Source organism: Maylandia zebra, linkage group LG6 (assembly GCF_041146795.1).
Source record: "Maylandia zebra isolate NMK-2024a linkage group LG6, Mzebra_GT3a, whole genome shotgun sequence".
Classification (NCBI taxonomy): Eukaryota; Metazoa; Chordata; class Actinopteri; order Cichliformes; family Cichlidae; genus Maylandia; species Maylandia zebra.
In genome coordinates, this window is record NC_135172.1 from 15432925 (window position 1) to 15452509 (window position 19585).

The 19585-nt window shown below is 41.6% G+C and overlaps 1 protein-coding gene across 1 annotated transcript in view; it reads right to left on the reverse strand.

Annotated features, from left to right (window-relative positions):
- The window catches only part of myo15ab (myosin XVAb), a 50159-nt gene that overhangs the window by 14521 nt on the left and 16053 nt on the right, over positions 1–19585 (reverse strand). Inside the window, exons 24-48 of the mRNA XM_076884749.1 lie at positions 19345–19390; positions 19074–19198; positions 18500–18617; positions 18220–18395; positions 16648–16732; positions 16500–16532; positions 16281–16362; positions 15975–16105; positions 15467–15562; positions 13703–13831; positions 13506–13612; positions 13159–13337; positions 11731–11803; positions 11419–11610; positions 9710–9789; positions 9556–9629; positions 7411–7519; positions 7200–7268; positions 7056–7120; positions 6592–6969; positions 3386–3467; positions 3202–3297; positions 3015–3075; positions 2584–2677; positions 2069–2186 (exon numbers count right to left, since the gene is read on the reverse strand). Of these exons, the coding sequence (XP_076740864.1) occupies positions 2069–2186; positions 2584–2677; positions 3015–3075; positions 3202–3297; positions 3386–3467; positions 6592–6969; positions 7056–7120; positions 7200–7268; positions 7411–7519; positions 9556–9629; positions 9710–9789; positions 11419–11610; positions 11731–11803; positions 13159–13337; positions 13506–13612; positions 13703–13831; positions 15467–15562; positions 15975–16105; positions 16281–16362; positions 16500–16532; positions 16648–16732; positions 18220–18395; positions 18500–18617; positions 19074–19198; positions 19345–19390 (2798 nt within the window). The remainder of the gene's footprint in view (positions 1–2068; positions 2187–2583; positions 2678–3014; positions 3076–3201; positions 3298–3385; positions 3468–6591; positions 6970–7055; positions 7121–7199; positions 7269–7410; positions 7520–9555; positions 9630–9709; positions 9790–11418; positions 11611–11730; positions 11804–13158; positions 13338–13505; positions 13613–13702; positions 13832–15466; positions 15563–15974; positions 16106–16280; positions 16363–16499; positions 16533–16647; positions 16733–18219; positions 18396–18499; positions 18618–19073; positions 19199–19344; positions 19391–19585) is intronic.

A 19585-nucleotide genomic window follows, 5' to 3' on the forward strand; every position in this document is an offset into this window, starting at 1 on the left:
ACTGGCAAACACTGAGGAAACTAAGAACACAAATAACCAACTTAAAGAACAAAATGAATCCAAATGCAAGGACATTAACTATCCAGTGAGTAGGCCAAAACTTTATAATAACCAGATATCAAATTACTAGAAATCTATTTCAAATTCTCAGAGAAGCCTGAAACCATTAAAGTGGCATTTCCTAGATGAGGTCAGGAGGACAGAGAAGTAGATAAAAAGAGGCAAGGAGGCAACATAATGACCCAGTAGTACCTGAAAACTGTTAAGAGACTCTTTTCTGGGTGCTTGGCCTTAACTTTATGTAACAATAAGCATATATGTTATTTTTTTAAAACATTAACTAAACACGTGGCATAGAGGTTTGGAGGAGAAATAAAAGCTTGGGAATTTCAACCACTTTATTCATAAAGCACTTTTCCAAATACATTATGAGTAGGGGTGGGTTTTTATAATCGATTCATCGATTAAAATCGATTCTGGCTTGGATAACGTAAAATCGATTCATTAAAATCCTGAATCGATTTTTTAATATAAATTTATTTTGTCCGAAATGCCAGAATCTCTGGTGACATCTCACAAAATTTCAAGAACCACCAAACAGTAAATGAGAGCAGGTACAGGGATTCTGCACATAGACTTAAACACACAGCGCGACCCGCGGATCAGAATCAGTTAGATGTCGCCTTTCTCACAGTCGGGGCTGAAAGCCGACAGCTCGCTGATCCGGGTCCGCGCTTTGTGTTCACGCCCTTTATGCGCTGATTCTAAAGCTGTTAGTTTGATCTCTCTCCAAACAATATTGACCGAACCAGCAGCAAAAGAAGATCCAAACGCTTCACATAAACATCGTCATGAATTCACTCTTTTACTGTTTTGCTTCCATTGCGATGCGCAGCTCTCTCTCTCTCCCTCTCTCCCTCCCCCTCCCCTCTCTCTCGAACAGTTTCGCTTTCTTCATTATTCGCTTGCTTGTTACACAAGTCTACTGTTGTTTACAGCGCTGTCGGCCGCTGTTTTTTCCCCTTTTACATTCTTCCGAAAAGAAAATCTCATTTCTGCTGTTCAATACTGAACAAATTGAAACTTTTTAAAATTATTCAAAATGCAAAATGCTTAGCCATGTCTCTAATAAAACCGCTGTAACGTCAGAGGTAATGTTGATTAATTAATGGTTTTCTTTCGTTTTTGATGTACTGCAGAATATTTTTATAAAATCCCAGGCCAGGAAAATCACCTACATGTTTTTCTGTGTTTTATCTTCAGCTACTTTGACACAAAGGCATCTGCTGTGACACTTACACCTTGGATAAAGTCTTGAGAGTGTCAGCTTCCTTTTTATAGATACAAAAATATGTAAATGTCCTGATCTGAATTATATCTCTGACTGTCAAAATTTCCCAGATTTAAATCGAATCGAATCGAATTAAATCGAATCGTGGATCGAATCGATTCGGGACCTTGTGAATCGGAATTGAATCGATTCAAAAATCAGTGACGATACCCAGCCCTAATTATGAGTTACTTTATAAAGGCAAATTTGTCACTGACTGAACCAGTTTTACAGCTTAGAGTCCCCTGGTGAAAATAAAAAACACTCAGCTTTAGACTTGATCTAGTCATCCGAGTCCTTGCTGAGAATCTGGCTGGTTGGGCAGCAGTAATAATGCTCATAACCAAGCAATAAAGCGCTTAAAATGTGAATAATAAAATCTTAAAATTAATTTCCCAAGTGAAGGGAAGCTAAAACAGGGCTCATGTGGGTTTTTCTTTTTTATTCATCATTTATAAGCCTTGAAACACAGTTTTGAACTAAAATCAGGTTCTGCAGGTTTTCTGTGAGCCAGACAATATCTTCAGCACGTAATTTCTTCTTGTAAGGTCTATTTGATCTAAACAAAACAGAACTGCTCCCTCTCCTCTTTCCTCTCATCCCAGTTGGTCATGGTCGATCCTCTTTGAGCCTGAGGATTATAGGGTCCTGAGATGACTACTGTTGTTTGGTTAAAGCTGAGATTTTTCTAACAAGGGAAAGTGATTTAGCTTCATCTGTACACAAATCAGTGTATACCTGGAGGAGGTATGGGGAGGGGACGGGCAGGCGCTCTGGTCTTTGTGCTCTTGGTGGGTTTAAACCCTGCCTCTTTCACTGCAGACGCAGAGGGTGAAGCAGCAGCAGGACGTTTGGGCTGAAGAGACACAAAAACATTTTGTTATGTGACCTTTTACAGCTGTGGTCAAAAGTTTGCATCCACACAGGGGCAGGTGATGCTCAGACCTAAGAACAAAAGCTGTTAAGTACGGTGGTGGAAGCGTCACGCTCTGGACCAGTTTTGTTGCCAGTGGGACTGGTTTGCCTTGTGTGGATTATAGAAAATAAAAAAATAAATTCAAACTAAATTAAACCAGTTGTAGTTTTTTAAGTCATTAAAGCTGCATCTGTACAATCATTCCACCTTGTAAAAAGAACAAAATAAATTAAAAAAAAATTAAAAACCTTAAATTACCATGACGAGTGGATTTAAGCTTTTGACCACAACTGTATATGCTGCTTGCATTAACGTGTGTGTGTGTGTGTGTGTTCACCTGTGGAGCAGGAGGGTTCTCCATCTGTGGTTTGAGGATCTGTAAAGCTTCATCGCGAGGTGTTTGCGCCTTCTTAAACTTCCCTTCTGGTCTCCTAAGTACAACCACACAGTGTCAACATCACACATTACGGTGCGCAGGGTTTTTCTACTACAAATACATCAAATTGTATAATCTGCGTTTATGTTTACTGAGTGTAAACACGATCGTTCTGGTGCTGCGTGCTTAATGCAGGCGTTAACATCGGAGCCGGTGTCTGTCGGTGCTTTGTTTACAGCGTGCGCAGTTATTTCTGTGTCTGCAGACAGCATCAACTGCTGTGCTGGATTTACAAGCAAAGTTTATTGTAGGAAAATCTGATCACCGAGCTGAGAGCTGATTCCTCAACACAGAACACGTGTTTGCGCGCGTGCGTGTTTGTGTAGCCTCACCTCTTGCCAGGTGGCAGTGGGTCCGTCGGTGGTGGTGGAGAGTTGTATCTTTTAATGATTTCTTTTTAATGAAATAAAACATGTCAACAAAGGGTGGTTTCAAAGTTTTATACAATATTTCAAGAATGTCAAGAAAAAGACTCGCTTATTCACATGTGTGTGTGAACCTGTCAAAAATTGCAGTTACCTTGGATATCTTGGCTGGGGACGACATGATCTGAAGTCTGAGCTGAATACTTCACCACTTCTCCAGCAGGGGGCAGAGGAGACGTCACAACCGGGGCTGAGGCATCCGCAAAAACAGATTAGATTTCCTCTGCTCTCTTAAATGAGAGTTCTGTGAGAAGCGAACTTCTCTCTCACTCTCTTACCAAATTTCCTGACTGGTTTGTCCTTGTTCACGGGGATGCCCGGAGCTTTTCTCAGAGGGACGCTGTCCTTGGCTGACTGAGCCTGAAAAAGCCACATAGACACACACACAGCGAGAAAACAGAGAGTTTGCACTCAAGATTCTGCAGATGTTCAATGTAGTCATCTGCAATTTTGCCGGAGAAGTCAGTTTGGGAGCAAAGAAAAAAGAAGCTGACAGTGTTTTTGGTGCAGATAAACCTGTGGATAGTCTGCACCTGTGCATAATGTTTTTGGGGGACGTTTTTGTTGTTGATTTGTAACATTAAAAGATAGACATGCCAGAGTTCTGACATGAAGGAAGGTCTAAAATGAAAGGTATAAAACTGGTGGATCAAAGGACAATACAGTCAATGCACAGGGTGACATTTTTCCCTCTCAGATACAGTGGGGCAAAAAAGTATTTAGTCAGCCACCGATTGTGCAAGTTCCCCCACTTAAAATGATGACAGAGGTCAGTAATTTGCACCAGAGGTACACTTCAACTGTGAGAGACAGAATGTGAAAAAAAAATCCATGAATCCACATGGTAGGATTTTTAAAGAATTTATTCGTAAATCAGGGTGGAAAATAAGTATTTGGTCACCTCAAACAAGGAAAATCTCTGGCTCTCACAGACCTGTAACGTCTTCTGTAAGAAGCTTTTCTGTCCCCCACTCGTTACCTGTATGAATGGCACCTGTTTGAACTCATCATCTGTATAAAAGACACCTGTCCACAGCCTCAAACAGTCAGACTCCAAACTCCGCCATGGCCAAGACCAAAGAGCTTTCGAAGGACACCAGGAAAAGTATTGTAGACCTGCACCAGACTGGGAAGAGTGAATCTACAATAGGCAAGCAGCTTGGTGTGAAAAAATCAACTGTGGGAGCAATCATCAGAAAATGGAAGACATACAAGACCACTGATAATCTCCCTCGATCTGGGGCTCCACGCAAGATCTCATCCCGTGGGGTCAAAATGATCATGAGAACGGTGAGCAAAGATCCCAGAACCACACGGGGGGACCTGGTGAATGACCTGCAGAGAGCTGGGACCAAAGTAACAAAGGTCACCATCAGTAACACACTACAACGGCAGGGAATCAAATCCCGCAGTGCCAGACGTGTTCCGCTGCTGAAGCCAGTGCATGTCCAGGCCCGTCTGAAGTTTGCCAGAGAGCACATGGATGATACAGCAGAGGATTGGGAGAATGTCATGTGGTCAGATGAAACCAAAGTAGAACTTTTTGGTATAAACTCAACTCGTGTTTGGAGGAAGAAGAATACTGAGTTGCATCCCAAGAACACCATACCTACTGTGAAGCATGGGGGTGGAAACATCATGCTATGGGGCTGTTTTTCTGCCAAGGGGACAGATCCGTGTTAAGGACAGAATGAATGGGGCCATGTATCGTGAGATTTTGAGCCAAAACCTCCTTCCATCAGTGAGAACTTTGAAGATGAAACGAGGCTGGGTCTTCCAACATGACAATGATCCAAAACACACCGCCCGGGCAACAAAGGAGTGGCTCCGTAAGAAGCATTTGAAAGTCCTGGAGTGGCCTAGCCAGTCTCCAGACCTCAACCCCATAGAAAATCTGTGGCGGGAGTTGAAAGTCCGTGTTGCTCGGCGACAGCCCCAAAACATCACTGCTCTCGAGAAGATCTGCATGGAGGAATGGGCCAAAATACCAGCTACTGTGTGTGCAAACCTGGTGAAGACCTATAGTAAACGTTTGACCTCTGTTATTGCCAACAAAGGTTATGTTACAAAGTATTGAGTTGTATTTTTGTTATTGACCAAATACTTATTTTCCACCCTGATTTACGAATAAATTCTTTACAAATCCTACCATGTGGATTCATGGATTTTTTTTTCACATTCTGTCTCTCACAGTTGAAGTGTACCTCTGGTGCAAATTACTGACCTCTGTCATCATTTTAGGTGGGGGAACTTGCACAATCGGTGGCTGACTAAATACTTTTTTGCCCCACTGTAACTATTTTCCCTTTGACCACTACAAACATGAGGATTTATAATAATGTAAGAGGAAAAGTCATATAGACGCTGAAACAACTTTACATATCTCACTGTACAAATCAAAGCTGCCATCCCAGAAATTTATGAGCTCGGAGGAAAAAAAAAGGGATGACCCGAGGATCTCATCACTTGACATGAACTTAGCGAATGTAGCGGAGACAGAGGGAGATATTCTATTCAGTTTGGTCTTTGAATGCTGCTGATGGATGGCTCTTAACTAGTGAGCTGAAATTTCGCACTGATGGAATGTGCCTCAATCCAATTTAACTGCTTCGCCCATAACCTGTCTGAAATTTTCTCCTCAGAATACTTAATACACGGCACTTTACTCAGCAACGTGTGCCAGGGAAATAAAGATGGGCAAACTGTGAGAGTAAATGTTTGGAGGTAGGGATTCTGGGCATCACATCAAAGGGAAGATGAGACTGGCAACTAAATTTGTAATTTGCAACCAAAAAAACAAAACCAAAACAGTAACCAAGGCGGACACCGAATTTCACCTTATTTTGTCTTTTATACCATATAATACGTCTGCGTCTGTGCATAAAGAAACGAATAAGGAAGAAACGTTTCGTCACTCATCCAAGTTCAGTCACAGCTGATTGTTCTCACCTTATAAAGAGATTTGTGTTTTCAGGGTGCTGTGCATTGTGTTTGTGAATCTGTTTATCTCTTTAATGAATTAGTGAGTTTTTAGCTGAGAGTTACGGAGGATTGCAGACCCAGAGTAATCTCCACGAGTAAAACTAAGATATCAGAACCAAAGAAAAGTTGCAGCCGCCTCCGCAGCAGCTGTAGTCGCACAACTGCTTCACCCTCATTTGTCTGAACATTTGAGAGTCACTTTCAGATGCGCTTGATTTCGATTGGCTGATTAGGCATAGAAATTAGTACGTTTACTATTGCAGATCTTTGGTTGATGCATTTATGTGTTTTGGTTTTTATATTTGTTGTTTTTTTTGAACCAGCTGCTGCTTATTATCCTGACAACACATATCTTCTTTGTATTTCAAATAAACTGCTTCTCCTGGATAATGTCTCCTGTTGCTTTAAGTTCACGGCAGCCTCTTTTATACACTCGCAGTGCTGGAATATTACGCAACGTGTCAGTGCGAACTGTTTCCTCACATGTCTCGGAGTTACTGACCTGTGCTGCTGGGTTAGCTTTGTCAGTTTTTGTGGAGGCTGGCTCAGGGTTAGGGTTGGCAGGGGAGGCCTGAGGCTGAGTCTGGGGACCGGCAGGAGGCCGAGCCTGAGGCTGTGACGGAGCCTGAGCAGAGAGAGGATGGGGGCGAGGCGGGATGTCTGCTGCAGCAAAGGGAGTTGGGGTGAAGTTGGCGTAGGGGCTCGGTGGCATGTTTGCATACGGGCTTGGCGGTATGGCAGCATACGGGCTCGTGGGGGCATAAGGGCTCAGAGGGTGATGGAACAGAGGACTCATGGGAGGGCTCGTGATCGGGGAGGTGGGCGGACTCGACACCGGGCTGCCGACCATAGCCATGGCTTGCATAGTCATCTGTTGGGCCTGAGAAACAAGAACATGACACATTACATTGGTAGCAGAGAGCAGTGGGATAGATAAACAGACGCGGATCCAAAACCGAGGCGCACCATGATGACGGCCTGCTGGTTCACAATCGCCTGCTGCTGCTGGGACAAAACAGCCTGCTGGGCATCTGGAGGAAAAACACAGTAAACAGGATGGAAAATCATGTTTGATGATTCCCCCCCATCATCATCATTCGTTATACAAACCAGGTGTTACAGGTGCCACTGCAGCAACAGGAGGCGACATCACACCTCCCACAGGAAGTACTCGCACAGCTGTGAACACAAACACACACAGCCATCCAGTTTCTGTCAGATGTTAAGTGTGTTTGTTTTATTTCACACGCTAATCATCTGTCAGGACTGTGGAGTGCGAAGGAGTAAATATTTAGCATGTGTGCCCATGTCTGTGACTGACCTCCAGGTGGAGGCGGTGGGCCCGTGGATGCTCCTTGTTGATGCCAACCACCACCAACTCCCCCAGCTCCCTTCATCCGGCTGGATAGTCCTCCAGCTGATTCTACTTCCTGTGAGGATACACAAGCAGACTTTAAAACCACAGGCTGTATATAAAAGATGAATATAATCACCGTGAGGTCAAGCACCAAAGAGTCAAAGTCATTTTTGCTCTAAATGTATTAAGAAACACTTGAAATACTTCGAATTTGGATTAATCGCTCAATCACACCTGTTGTCACTGATTTTCGGTCCAGCTCTTGTGTAATTTGTATAATTTGGCAAACCAAAGGCATTTTCTCTGCTTCCATGGCTTTTTCCACAGCCATACTTCCACTCAGACCATTTCTAATGAGGTTTCAGCAAAGTTCAGCTTCCTCAAATTTTTTAAGGACACACTGCACACAGTGCTGAGGTAAAGATTTTCAGCTAACAGCTGATGCACAAATACCATTTGATCCCATTCAAACTCTTATATTTGTCATTTTTCATAGATACAAAATAAGAAAATGGAACAAGTGCCTAAAGGTACAATTTAAAAGTAGCTTAACAAAAAAATAATTCCTCTGAAAATGTCAGGTTCAAGGTCGAAACTGATTTTTTTTTCTTTTTTTAAAGCAGCCAATCTTCAAAGAAAAACTCTGAAAGGCCTTCAGAAAGCCTGGAGAACTGTCCATTTTAAAAATCACAAGAAGGTCAGGCTGCTTGTAAGCAAATGTAGAGAAAAGAGGGATAGCTCAAAACTTTTGCACAGAACTCTCTATGTATATTTGTATGTGTGTATATATTTAAATATATATACAATATATGTATGTATCTGTGTGTCTGCTTGTTGAAACAGCATTTGTGCTTACAGTATCTTAGAGCGAGTGACTGTCTGCTGTGTGATCAGAGGAATCTCCCTCTTCAGTGTGCAACCGTTCCATCAGAAATCAGCCACTGACCCATAAATCCTCAGGAGTGTGTGCGTTTGTAGGCCATGTCTCATTAAAAAATAAGCCCTTCATTTGCCAGAGTGTCAGTCCCTCGTAAGCAGATCCCCTGGGTGGGAAATCATCGTGGCGATCTGGTGGCTGTGACAGTTACGGTAACTGGGTAACGGAATAGGTTGCTGGCCGGGAGAGGTCTGTAGAACACATCTGATACATGCTAATTCCTGTCAGCCACATCCGATAGCACGACTAACATTCACCACATCGGCGTCCAGAGGACTGGCCGGCCGACAAAGTCACGCATTCACTGCAACACTGCCCTGACAAAAGGCTTTAACTCAGTCTTCAGATATTCTCTGCAATCACACATTTTAGATGAAGAATAAGTGTTTTTACTGCTGTAAGAAAACAATTTTCAAGTGAAAAAAGCTTTTATCTGGCACAACCAGGCTAAAAAACATAAATCACCAGACACACTTTACTAAATATCCTCCTTTCTAGAAACATGCCCTAATTCCCAGTCACAGTTTTGCTGTAATTAACTTGGAGCTCACAGTTTGTGACAAAGACGCTCAGGCTTTTGCTATTAGGGCCTCACATTATGATATTCACTCTCTACCAAACTCCCACTGAGTCTCGTGTACTTTTAAATGTTCTCAGTCTCTCGATGACGCCTGTTGAGAAGGTGATGTAAAACAATTATTGTTCTTCTTTAATTAGACTTTGCTCTCTTTAATGACTTTTGTCCTTACTCTCATTTTATGCACCATCCAGTTATGTTTTGTATTATATTTTTACTATTATTGGTGGAAAAACTGTGGAAAAAATGGCTGCAAAATTACAAAAAGGTTTATTGGATCAAACACTAGACTTTCTGAACATCTCAGACCTGCACGTCCATAGGACAGACCTGAAATTGGGTGCTTCTATTGGAAATTGCTCTCAGAGGTATATTCACAACTGTCTGTATGCTAGTGGCAAAAGTGCTCTCTATATGCATTGTACATCTAACTGACTTTTACCCAGTATACAGCTCATTCCTTGAAGGCACACTCCATGCCCACTTTCTAAAAATAGAGCTCTACAGAGATTTACAGTGACTGACAGTAAGTGGTTGATGGAGGAGTCTGCTCGCATGCGCAAGTGTTTCAGAGTGAATGAATTATGTAACTTACTCCAGCTCCGTCAGACAGCACAGGGTCAAACAGGCTGTCAAGATAACGATCCATCCCTCTGTGAGGCTCCAGGTCTGAGAGAGGGGAGAGGACTTTGAAGTCTGCTCCAGTCACAATCAATATGTGCACACATATGTTTGGTGTAGTGACGTACCTTGGCTGATTGCATCCGAGCTAGACATGGCTGTAGATATGACATCATCGTTCGTGTTAAAGCCACCCCCCAACAGGCTTCTGTGGCACAATAAGAAAGAAAAGGCTGTTTAAAACTGGTGGCGACACCTTTACAGACTTTTAAAATGTCCTTTAAAGTTGTTTAAAGGTTTACTAACATGCAAACAATTAGTTATGTACACATCCAACAGTTCCAAGCAACTTTCATGTCTGTGTTTTTCTGGGAAGCTCCATTTTTGGTCTTTACCAACTGTCTTCAGCTAATAAAAGCTCAGCTTTGTTAACCAATGAGTCACTATTTGTGCTACTGCATTTTTATCTGGTGCCGAGCAGGGAGTGTGCAGTTGCTTTTAAGCAGGGGGCAACCTCTGCGATTGGAAAATGAAGCCAAAGAATTGGTGTTTGAGGCTGGATTCAAAAGTGAAAGTCAGTCCCCAGAGACTCACATGCCAGAATATCCAAATTCACAGCAGAAATCGACATGTTTCACCCTGGAACAAAAACCTGTTCTGGTCTCCATAGCAAATTTCTCAGTTCGTGACAAATGTTCAGTCTTCTTATTCATCTATTTAATTGCATTAATGATAGGTGGATACCAACCCAGAGAGCCATAACCAATAGCTACCTGCTAAGCTTCTCTGACAACGATCTGACAAAGAATACACTTTGAAGTCTGGGTGAGATTTAGCATTTTATTTGTATGCTACACAGTATTAATTAGCAAATATCTGTGTTTTTCAGATGCACTTTGCTAGCCAAGCTTGCAAACATTAGCTGATTATGCAGCATTCTAATCACTCAAGTGTCCCACTTCCAGCTTAAATAAAAGTAAGACAGCGACAGACAAAATGCTAAAATCTAACTTTTAAAACGTGGCTTCACAAATGAATCCCTGATGTCCTCATCCTGGCAACTTCCATCTTTTATATACAGTCTGCAGCTTAAGGAGTTTGTTGTTTGTTTGTTTTTTTACTTCTTTGTTTTTGCTGAGAACAGCTACAAACAATATTTACTGTTGTTTCTAACTGAATCACTCAGTTTGCAGGTACAGACAAAGGAAAGCATAATTTATAACTATACTAACCTTAAGCATCTTAAGTTAAAATACCTCTGAGGCTGGAAACTTTTTGTATATTATTTCATCATACTGACATTTCAGAGATGTATCAGGTCAAGGTGGAGTTGTTTTTAAATCATCATGTATGCTTAGGTATTTGGGTTTAGTGGTTGTTAAATGATAAATATCTGGGGTTGTGACATCAATAACAGGGCAAGAATGAAGAAAATCTAAATTTGCAGTAAATAAATCTATATTAACCTTGTTGATGTGTCCCTTAATGTTAGCCTTTTGTGAAATATTTAAAGAAAATTCCAGTGGGAAATTATTTAAAATCCTGCAACAATGGATCCAAAGAGCCTTGGTACATTTTTAAATGGAATTTGTGCTACCAGTGGAAAGTTGAATATTTCCAGCAGGCCTGAAGTTGTATCTCAAAAGTATCTCAAGGTTATGAGTAAGTACAGCACCAGAGAAAATGCACTTGTTAACTTCATCATCTTAAAATGTAAACAGTGACAAACTCAACCCCATAATGGCTGGAATGGTTCATGAAATCTCAGAGATTTCTGGGTGTGTGTGTGTGTGTGTGTGTGTGTGTGTGTGTGTGTGTGTGTGTGTGTGTGTCTTACATGCTGGCATTGGCCCGCACTCTGGCTGGTTCCTGTGCAGAGATGATGAAGTAGCTGCTGTGTTTGGGGAAGTCAGCAGGAAGTTCCAGATCTGACATCAGGTCCAGAACGTAGTCTGAGCCCTCTAGCTCCACCCACTGAGCCGGCTCTTTCAGCAGCACCGACCATCCTCGACGGCCCTCCACCACACCCCTAGACACACATACACACACAGAGGCACACAATACAAGACTGTAATCTGTTCACTTGTCATCAGCTTTTCTCTTTTCAGCATTTCTACATTACCCAGTGAATTTTGTGCAAAGATGCTACCTGTGTTGTAAGATGTCTTTGGCCATCTCTTCTCCTGTTGTCCATGAGTGCAGTGGACACAGAAAGGACACACCTGAAGAACAAATGTCCCAGAGTGAATAAAATGAACTGCTACATGCTGTGTTTGTCTTCATTCTCCCTTCTGTATTGCTTAAACAAACTTCTCAGCGCCCTCACTGGTGTGTTTGGGAAGATTCCCACAGACACCAGTACAGCAAACAGGCACAAACAAGACCAGTGAACCAGAGCGAGTATCAGGTGTTGTCTAATCCTCAGCGGACTTGCCACGAGGCTCGAGGACAGATTAGCTGAATGACAGGCGGAAATGAGAGAGAGAGAGACAGCTACCGCTGTCATGCTGGAGAGTGCACACATTGACAGGGCTCAGGGGGAAATAAAGACAGTCGAGCTACAGGGAGTCAAATTGTACCAAATGACCAGTTCAATAGGTTCAATAATAAGACCACAACTCCTCCCATACAGATATAAATGTGGCCAATCTCACATTTTAGATGGTCTCCCGCTAATTTTAGATTACTCCGAGGCTTCAACTTTAATTTATCTTTGGAGAAAAGGACAAAATCGTTTGTCAAACACTGTGGGTGGTGAGCGATGATTGTGTCGGTGTGAATAATGGCAGTGAATAATCTCCCTTGGACATCTCAGGACATTACAGAAAGATTTTGTTTTCACAGACCGATCCTGGGTAATAAATTCACAGTGCAATGCCTGCTGAATGTGGGAAAAAAATAGGACCATTCTCCTACATCATGCTCCTGACATGATACTTGACACCATCTAGTCTCAGTAAAGACTGAGACATGAGTCATTTTAACCTGGTTTTTGCCCTTTTCCCATCTTCTTTTACAAATAGGTAAAAAAAACAAACCCGCTTCCAAAGAGCAATAGAAGAGCAGCATCCTCACTGAAAGTGAACCAGAGGTACACAAGGAGGTGATCCTGAAAATGGAGATCCTCCAACTTTATATCAGGTAAGGTAACCTTTGATTGGCTCTCATAGTTATTATGTGTGTACATGTTGCACAGTGTTGCTGCACCAGATTAAGAGCATTCAGTCAAAAAGGCAAAGGGTAGTTAAAAAAATTTATAAATGCAATTTTTTCAACATCCTTTTTATCATCTCCCTTTTTGCTTCTTAGCAAGTTTTATAAAACGACAAATGATTTGAAAATAGGATTGAGCTTAACTAAATTCAAAGAAAGTGAATATGCTGACTACAAATATAGCTGGTAGACCCAGGCTCCGGCTCAGGGGCACTTTGACACATCTCTAAAAATATAAACAAACAAAGCAAAAAAAAAAAAAAAAAAAAAAAATATATATATATATATATATATATATATATATATATATATGCTTGCATTCTCTTTCATAAAGGTTTTCATTGTGTGTTGTTCATTTTCTCACCATCGAAACAGTGCACGTGCAGAACCGTGTGAGCTTTCTTGCGATTGGCGGTCCACTCCAGTAGGCAGGGTGGGTATGTCCTGACATACTCTGGCCCGACACTGAGCCTCTGCAGGGCCTGAAGCAGACGGTGCTGGCACACACAGTCATAGCCCTCCGGCCCATAGTCAGACACAAACCTGCAAAACAACAACAAGCATGAACAAACACCAGTATCAGCACAACCACAGCAAAAATATACCAAGGAGCAAAATACTTCAAAAGAACATATTAATTTAGAGCATAAAGATCAATAAACTGTTGCTAATAGTGATGGATGGTTTATATGTTGCAGGCTCACGTCTTACTTCAGCAGGTACTTTGCAAGCCTCTGAGAGGGCAGGAAGGCAGAAAGGCAGGAAGAAAGCAGGAGCCAGCCGCGCTCTGAATTTAGGATGTTAGGATTCCTCCACACCTAGTGGTACAAAAGACAGCAATGAAGTAAATTAAGAAAATATTTAATTAGTAATATAGTTTATTAGTAGACACAAAAAGTGGTTCTTACTTGATTTGCCACCTGAACCAGAATCTCATCTCTGAGGCTGGGATTGACCAGTCCTCTTTGGATGATGTAGTTCCCAAACAGATTCTCCTGAGCCCCGTTCAAGTTTGGGTCACCCATGAACCTAAGTATCTATTAAAGGCACGGGTAGTTGGTAGTTAAGACATGCATAAGTAAAACTCAAGCCCCCAAATTTATAGGTTTGGTCAAAAAAGGTTTTACTGATTTTGAACAGTTGATGTCCAATTAAACTGATGGTTAAATCAACACAGATACAGTTAGAACCACAAGTGTTTGGACCAGGACAGATACTAAATCAAGCAACTAAGATGTGATGGAAGTGCAGACTTTGAGCTTTAATTAAGTGGTTTCATATAAATATTAAATGAACTATTTAGGAACTACAGCTATGTTTATGCATATTTCCCTCAATTTATATAGTTTTATTTTTAAAACACCAAAAACTGAATGTAAAGCACCTCAAGGTGCTTTACATTGTAAGGTAAAGACACTACAATAATAGAGAGAAAACACCTGCAATCAAACGACACCCTATAAGCAAGCACTTGGTGACAGCGGGAAGGAAAAACTCGCTTTTAACAGAAAGAAACCTCCAGCAGAATACCATGACCGGTTTGGGGTGAGGGGAGGAAGACAGGACAAAAGAGACACTTTGGAAGAGAGCTAGAGATTAATAATAACTAATTAATAATAACAGAGTGGTGTGAAAACACACTGTGAGTGAAAAGAGGTAAGTGAAGAAGAAACAGTCAGTACTTGATGGGAAGCCATGAAGGAGCCTAGACCTATTGCTGCATAACTAAGGGCGGATTTAAGGTCACCTGATCCAGCCCCAACTATAAGCTCCATAAAAAAGGAAAGCTTCAGCAGCTGCTTGATGCTTGCTTGTTTGTGGGTCCCTTTGCATTCAGTTTTGCCTTCACTAACTGCAAAGCATACTCAGCTGGGTTGAGATCGGGTGACTGACTTTGGTCACTGAATAATATTTTCTACTTTCTTCGCCTGGACAAACTCTTGGGTTCCTTTAGGTCACTATCCTTTTTCACTGTGAAGCACTGTCCAATCAGTTTTGCAGCTTTTGGCTGAGTCTGAGCAGAGAGTGTAGCCCTGCACACTTCAATATTCATCCTGCTGCTTCTATCCGCAGTCACAACATCAATAAATACCAGTGACCCAGTTCAGCTGGCAGCCATACATACATGCCCATGCTGTAACATTGTCCCCCCATGTTTGACAGATAATGTGATATGCTTTGGATGGTGAGCTGTCTCTCTCCTTCTCCATACTTTTCTCTTCCCATCACTCTGGTGCGGGTTGATTTGGCCACTCCTAAAGTTTTTGCTACCTCTCTGACAGCTTCCTTCCCTTGCATGTCTTGGGACCTCGTATTGAGAGCTGAAGAGCCAGCAAATGCACCTTCAGCCACAGATCTTTTATCTGCCTAAGCTTTAATGAAATAACAAGAGACCCGGCTTCACCTGGTCACCTGCTTGTTTGAATGTTTGATTTATAATCCACCGAAGTGTCATGCAGAGGCGACATTACAAGAAAAAAAAAAGTATCATTTTCCAAAGACCTGTGGACTTAACTGTAGCTGAGGGATTTTTAAAGTGCCAAAAACTGGAGGACACATTCATTTGATTGCTTTTCATTTCCTGACATTAGATTTGACCTTTCAGCACCGCAAGGTTTTCATTTACACTGTAGATACCAGAGTTACCCAGCAACAACTGAATGCAACTATACCAGAAGGAAAACGTTGAGGGCTCCGTGTTTTAGCTCCTCATCCATTCGAATCAGGGAATTCTCCAGCGGGGCAGTCACCATCCCAAACAACGGCTCCTATAAACACACACACACTCAGCCTGAGAAATAATATATCCAGTTACCATTTACAACCCTCATATAAATGAGTCCTGTGACGCTTCCCATTTATTTAAACCAGTCACAAAAATTTACATGCATTTCCTGAGTGCTTGTACTTTTCCTGTTGTAAGGGACATGAAGCTGTTTAGACAGTGATGTTGTGCAGACCTGCTTCCTCTGTGGTGACAAAAAGCAAGTCCTCTTGATGTAAATAATTACATTTTATGACAACCACTTGGTTTAATGTTACAGTAAAAGGTTTATGGTTCAGCAAGTGGCAGCAGTAGCATGTTTAGGGTTACAGAAAGTCTACATGCGATAAATGTAAGTCAGTGTAATGTCCTCTAACACGATCTGAACATAACTGTGCGTGTATCTTCATTATTACCCTAAACATAGCCCGGATGTAGTGTGTCATGAGGTAGTTGTTGATGTCCAGGGGCAGGGTCAACTGGGGGTCAACCTGAACCTTTGGAGCCTGAACGACAGCCAAGCAGTCAGAATGCAGCTCCTCACCACCTGCACGACACACGCATACAAACAAAAGCAGCAGGCCGTGTGTGAGCACAGAAATACGACAGCAAATATTCTCAAGGCCACCTGCAAACAAGATGGAACACATCTTCTGATGGAGGTTTTTTATAGCACTGTCTTCATATCAGCAAGTGTTATATATGAGTGTGTGTGTGTGTACCTGAAGCAGCCTGTAGCAGGGCGGCCAGCTCAGCGGGAATGGGCAATGTTGTCACATTCACCACTTCTCGATTGATGCGATCCTGCACACGTTGCAAACACACACACACACACACACACACACTCAAACATTTATACACGTACACGAAATCTTCTTCTTTTACTCAAAATGCGGCCCTCCTCCCTTTGACGTATTCTCCCTACGTCCTCCCTGTCTCACCTCCTCCGCCTTCCTTGCAGGCTCCACCACTGTCTGACAGAAACACAACAGCATCATACTTGACACGCTGGTTCATTTTTTATTTGTTCGCTTGTTTTTAGAAATATGTAAAAGTGTCCAGCAGTTTATTCAAACCGTGTGCGCCTACCCTCATGTAACGCTGGCGATTGACGATGAGCAGCACGACGGAGCGTAACCTGATTAGGTACTTCCTCCTCAGAGCAAAGTTTTTCCTGTTCAGGGAAAGGATTAACCATGAAGGATTTGAAAAGAAGCAAACAGAGAGCAGAGAAAACACTGATTTAATGTTCAGTACATAGAGTCATGGTAAAATCACTGACATATCAGATTTTAAAATTTGGAAGTTTTATGTTTTAGGACGTTATAAAAACAATCACGTCATCAGCAGGTGTTAAAATGACAAAAATATGATCTCAGATGAGCAAACAAATGTGACATATTACACTGTCGTGCGTTTATTTGACAAAAACTAAAGCAAAATGCAGCAGCAGTGTGTGTAAAACTAAGATCACCCTTACTGCTTCCATAGGAATTGAGAGGGTAAGTAGCAGCTGGGTGCTGTTAATCAAATTGATCATCAGCGAATGTGAGCATCTGTTGTGCTTTTGCACGTTTCTGCTGTGGAGCACTCAGGTGTGAGAGATTGATAAAGTCATACAGAAAATGATTACTGTATGTAAATGTCTAAATGTGGTTTTAGACACTATTAAGTCATGGGCTGCACTTAGTTTCTCACACACTGCTTCTGCATTTTGCTTTAATTTTTGTTAAAAAAAAAAAGGAAAACAATGACAAAGTTTAATATGTAATCCACTTTTGTTGATGTCAGGTTGCATTTACCTAATTTTAAAACCTGCTAAGTAGTTGATATCATTTTTATTATGTCCTTTCTTTTTATCATGACTGTATGTAAATAAAGAAATGAATAAAATTGCCATGTTTTTGTTCAAAAGTCTGACATCTTACTCTAACAAGAATTAATGCTGCAACCAGTGTAACAAGATTTAATGTATCATTTCCCCAAATTCATCAGAGGGAGACCGGCCGCTGCTGAACTATAATTAATGTCTTGAAATGTCTGACCTTGAGTTTTAGTGCTTTTTTATTGATTTTTTTACACAGTAGAACAAAATGTAAATTGGAACATCTATGGACTTTGGTGGGCCGGCAGCGAATCAGACATCTATCACCTTTGATGGATAAGTACAGCCTGAATCCTCTGGCCTTGTCTCCTCACATCAAGGACAAAGAAGCAGGTTGTCTGAGATAAGGTTTGACCTGTTTGACTCTGTGAAACCAAACCCTAAAGCCTAAATTGCCAAGTGCAGGACTGAAACTCCAGACTAAACAGGGCAACATGTTGGCTGCTGAAGAAAGCCGAGGCTCAGTCGACTTCCAGGAAAAGACCGATGATACTGATAGTGTTCGGCTTTAAGATTTTTAGAATAGAGAAATAGGATTGTGACTATTTGGAGTTTTTCTCTGTTTTCTGTATTTTTTGAGGAGGAAATATATATCTATATCTATATATATATATATCTATATATATATCTATCTATCTATCTATCTATCTATCTATCTATCTATATATATATATATATATATATATATATATATATATATATATATAAGGACATTTGAAATGTGAAGTGATGATGCTTTGAAGCATTAGATGAAGGCAACACGATGGGCATGTTACCTGGCTAGGTAGCCTCTGCTACGAGCTTCAAACACAGTCAGAAAGCGCTTGAATTTGATGAAGTTCTTTCGGATGAAGCACGTGCGCGTGTATCTCTGCAGCGTCATGGCAGCGAGGTTCAGCACACGGTCACGCTTGCCCTCCAGCAGCTGATACAACTCCTCTTTCAGAAAAATCTAACACACACACACAAATAAAAACTCATCTGTTTTTAAATCTACAGCACGACATAGCTGACCTCATGATTTGTACTTGTGTGCAGATTTCTGAGAACGCTCACCTTACTGACACCCAGCTGATACGAGTCGGTCTTCACTGGGCCGAGTCTTTGGAGCATGGCAACGCAGTTTTCTCCGTCTGCAGGTGGAGTATCCTTCAGGCAGAGCAGGGCTTTATACCTGCATCGACATGTGACAGTTCAATCTGAATTCTGTGAAAACACCTAAATCTTGTGTATCTTTGCTTATTACTTGTGGTGAATCTGAGAGCTTATTGGGAATCTGGGCATTCACAGCTTCGGTAACTTCTATCTGTGAATCTTATTGTAAACGCTGGACTGTGCTGACATTGTTTTCTTTTCTCAGACTACTTTGGCAGTGAACGGCGCTGTGAGATCAATTGATTTCAGCTGCTCTCCTACTGCAGGAGGTGACAAAAGCCAGATGGCTACTTCAGCGTGAAGAAATCTGTGTGTGAAACGTATTCTACCCAGAAAAAAAAGACCAATCATCTGAGCAATTTTTGAAAACTGAAAGCAGCGAGTGGAGAGGGCAGCAGAAACAATTTATTTGAGGAAAGGAAGCTGAGAATGATGATTCAAACACAATCAGCTTGGAGATAAGTAGGTGGCCAACCTCGATAGGAAGCTGTGAAAGTGCAGTCTGATTGGATAACCCTCCTTCCTGATGTGGATGGTCTCCATGATGCCGGAGTAATGCAGCTGAGTTTTGACCAGCTCCATGTCAAACATTCCTGGCTCCTATAACAGTACACAATGTACATGCACACACACACACACACACACATATATATATATATGCTTTTTTTTAAAAAAACAGAAATTAATAAAAATCTAAACAAGAAAGCACTGCAAGCCTGCACACATCATCCAACTTGCAAATATACCTTAAGATGGTTTGGCTTGATGCATCGCACAAAATAAGGGTTACACCTGTCACAGATAGATGAGAATGAATGGATGGATGAGTGAATAAACAAATGCATGAGCTGATGAAACCTGATAAACTGTGCGGGGAAGTCTACTTTCCAGCTGAAAATGAGAATGCATGGCATGTACTTTTATAGCTGGAGCTACATTATTAACAATTTCAGACTGACAGACCTCCTGAGGCCTCAGTTTTCATCT